General features: G+C 48.9%; 1 protein-coding gene across 1 annotated transcript in view; it reads left to right on the forward strand.

Annotated features, from left to right (window-relative positions):
* The window catches only part of LOC110325905 (complement C1q and tumor necrosis factor-related protein 9), a 13,021-nt gene extending 9,589 nt beyond the window's left edge, over positions 1–3,432 (forward strand). The window contains exon 4 of the mRNA XM_021204068.2: positions 1,824–3,432. Within this exon, the coding sequence (XP_021059727.1) occupies positions 1,824–2,596 (773 nt within the window). The 3' untranslated portion in view covers positions 2,597–3,432. The remainder of the gene's footprint in view (positions 1–1,823) is intronic.
* Positions 3,433–3,784: the final 352 nt, after the last annotated feature.

Here is a 3,784-nt window from a genome sequence, read left to right on the forward strand (position 1 = left end):
GTGGAGGCAAGCCAGTAAAGAACATCCCTCCATGGCTTCTGCATCAGCTCCTGCTTCCTGACCTGCTTGAGTTCCAGTCCTACATCCTTTGGTGATCAACAGCAATATGGAAATGTAAGCTGAATAAACTCTTTCCTCCCCAACTTGCTTCTTGGTCATGATGTTTGTGCAGGAATAGAAACCCTGACTAAGACAAACAGGATAGAAGAATATGCCAGCAAGGACAAGGACAAGGACAAGCAGGCACACACACACACACACACACACACACACACACACACACACACACACACAAAAGCAAAAAGTGGGCTGAAGACAGAAGATATGGCCCAAACTCAGGGTGGGTCTTTCCATCCCAAATGAGCCAATCAAGACAATCCACAGCTGCTTGGGTTTCAGTTGATTCCAGGTGTAGTCAAGTTGATAAAATTAGCCACCACAGTCACCCACAGGTTCTCTCTCTGCTCAGATATACACTCTTCCTGCAAAGGTCCAAGTGGGAGTTCGTCTCAGCTTCTTTTGTGAGCTGAGGGATCTGCCAATACACCGAAGGAGCTGCAGATGCTACACGAACAAGTGTGGTGTTCTGAGGGAGCTGCACCCGAAAGTCAAAAGTTGTGTCTTATGAACTTTTTGCATAGTACGGAGCCTTACTTGGTTTTGCCAGTACAGTGGATTAAACCTAGAACTTCATGCCTGCTAAGCAAATGCTGTGCCACCGACATCTTTTTAGAAGACACTTGTTGACATGTAGTAATAGATGAGAATGGGCTTCACTGTGACAATTTCACATATGTATGAAATACTTCAATCACATTCATCCCATTACACTCTCTTGGCCAGTCCCACCGAGCCCATTCTGCTGCCGCTGCTTCTCCTCTTATGCCCTTTCTCTTTTCTTGTGTGTGTGTGTGTGTGTGTGTGTGTGTGTGAGAGAGAGAGAGAGAGAGAGAGAGAGAGAGAGAGAGAGAGACCCAGTGTGTTCATTAGAGTGTTTATCGACACATGGGTGAGCGTGTGCTTATAGGAGCAGGCGACCCTAACTAATGGCTCACTACCCAAGAAAATGGGTCTCCCTACACATCAAACACTGACTGCATATAAATCCCTAGGGACAGATGATGACATGTGGGCCATAATGAACACCTGGCTTCAAGTCCACTCATTAGGGGCGGTCACTTCCCTAGGGACTGACGTCCCATGACTCGGCAGTCTGATTGACCTGCTCCTTGTCATATTCCGTCTCTGATGTGTGCTTCTCCCAAGGGTGGCCTTGTTTTGGGATCAACATGGGTCGCTCTGGTGGTACAGTTGTCATTGCTCATAGGAGTCCTGGCACTAAGGAGTGTTTTGGAGGCTGGGGATGCGGCTCAGTCGGTAGTGTGTTACTTGAACCCTGGGTTCCATTCCCAGCACTGCATAAACTGGGAGTGACAGAAATGGGCACAGTCTCAGCACCCAGGAAGCACTGGCGGGAGGACCAGAAGTTTAAGATCATCCAGTCATCCTTGACTATAGTGAGTTTGAGGCCATCCTGGGCTACATAAGACTCTGTCTCCAAAACAAACAACACCCCCCCCAAAAAAAAAACCCATAGCTGTGTGTGTGTGTGTGTGTGTGTGTGTGTGTTGGTGTGCCTGTTGTGTGTTTACATATACATTTCCTCGCATGCAATTTGTGCATTTTTGAAATTTCAGACTCTTGAGTAAATCTTGAACCCATACCCTACTTTGTCTCAATTAAATGCTCAGGGATAGAAACTCCAGCATTGCTTATGAGGGAATGTTTTCTAAGCCACTTCTTCCTTATCTCCCTCTATTCAGGAGCAGATGGAAGAGTTGAAGCGAAAGGCATCAAAGGTGATCCAGGCTCCAGAGGATCTCCGGGGAAACATGGCCCAAAGGGATCCGTTGGTCCTATAGGAGAGCAAGGGCTGCCAGGAGAGACTGGCCCTCAGGGGCAAAAGGGGGATAAAGGCGAGGTGGGCCCCACTGGACCCGGAGGATTAATGGGCAGTACTGGACCTTTGGGTCCCAAGGGCTTACCTGGCCCCGTGGGCCCCATTGGCAAACCAGGTCCCAGGGGAGAAGCTGGACCCATGGGCCCCCAGGGGGAGCCGGGAGTCAGAGGAATGAGAGGCTGGAAAGGCGATCGAGGAGAGAAGGGGAAAGTTGGTGAGGCCCCCGTCGTACCCAAGAGTGCTTTCACTGTGGGGCTCACGGTGATCAGCAAGTTCCCTCCCCCAGATGCACCCATTAAATTTGATAAGATCCTATACAATGAACTGAACCACTACAATGTAGCGACGGGGAAGTTCACCTGCCACGTGGCGGGCGTCTATTACTTTACCTACCACATCACCGTGTTCTCCAGGAATGTGCAAGCATCTCTGGTCAAAAATGGGGTAAAAGTCCTGCACACCAAGGACAGTTACATGAGCTCTGAGGACCAGGCGTCCGGAGGCGTCGTGCTGGAGCTGAAGCTCGGGGACGAAGTGTGGATGCAGGTGACAGGAGGAGAGAGGTTCAATGGCTTATTTGCAGATGAGGATGACGATACCACGTTCACGGGCTTCCTGCTGTTCAGCAGCTCTTGACACAGGGACTCTGTATGTGGGCCTCACAGAGGGTTCTCTCTGCTGGGGAATGTGGTACCCACAGAACTAGCTTGGGGAGGGTGGGATGTGACTGCATCCATTCCTCGAATTATCGCATCAACCCTAAAATGTATACATGGGAAGTTAGTCCTACAGATTCTGTCATTTGAACACATGAATGAACACTAAGAGCCACCAGCAATGCATCAGTGTCCCCTGAAGGCTTCCCCTCCGTGTCACTGAATGAAGACTGAGTTCAGATTTGAATTCTCTAGTTCATGAATCCTGTGTCTTTCCCACCCCACCCCCACCCTGGCACCCCTGATCTGTCTGCTGTATAAGTCTGAATCCGCATCAGCCTGAAGATTGTCTTGTGAATCTAAGGGTTTTGCTCTCTCTTTTATTGAGCAGTACAAAAGACAACAAACGGAGAAAGGGATGAGGGATACTTCATAGACATCTTTAACAGAGTCTTACACTGACTCCAAGTGTTCCCAACTCACCCAGATAACAAACAAACATTAAGTGGGGTTGGGGAGGGGAAAGGGAAGGAGATGGGGTGTGGAGGAGGAGAGGAGAGACTAGGTCTGTCATGGGCTTTTGAAGACTCAAGGGCCTCTCTCAGTTACACATCTCCTCTAACAAGGCCACACCCAGTCCTTCCCAAACAGTTTCACTAACTGGAACATTCAAACATATGACTCTGGGGGGCTCCATCCTCTCTCTCCTTATTCAAAACGCCACAGTAATGCAAGGGGTACTTTCATCACAATGCATTGCCACAGTTGTATGTGTGTTACCTGGAATCTCTTAAAGAGTAAAAGAATAAGCAGTGATCCTGTCTGTTGTCATTAATTTTTCATGCTGGAAACGGAACCCAGGGTTTGTGCATGCTAGGCAAGTGCTCTGCCAAGGAGCTGTCCTCAGCCCGTTTGTTACGATGCATTTACCATGTCACCGGTCCCTTACCCAGGACATCCTTTGCATGTGTGGGTGGTGGGAAGAGTGCTGATGCCCCGTTCCTGCTCTAAGGGCTGCATTATGTCTGATGTTAGGGAAATGCAATGGCAAATGAGCTGGACAGGCATAGCATTTGTAGAGCACTCGTGAGTTCCGTTTTCAACACCAGGAACAAATATTTATTCCATTTCATGATGAGCAGCTTTAAGCTGATGTCAGTGAGACACC

This window comes from Mus pahari, chromosome 8 (assembly GCF_900095145.1).
Source record: "Mus pahari chromosome 8, PAHARI_EIJ_v1.1, whole genome shotgun sequence".
Lineage (NCBI taxonomy): Eukaryota > Metazoa > Chordata > Mammalia > Rodentia > Muridae > Mus > Mus pahari.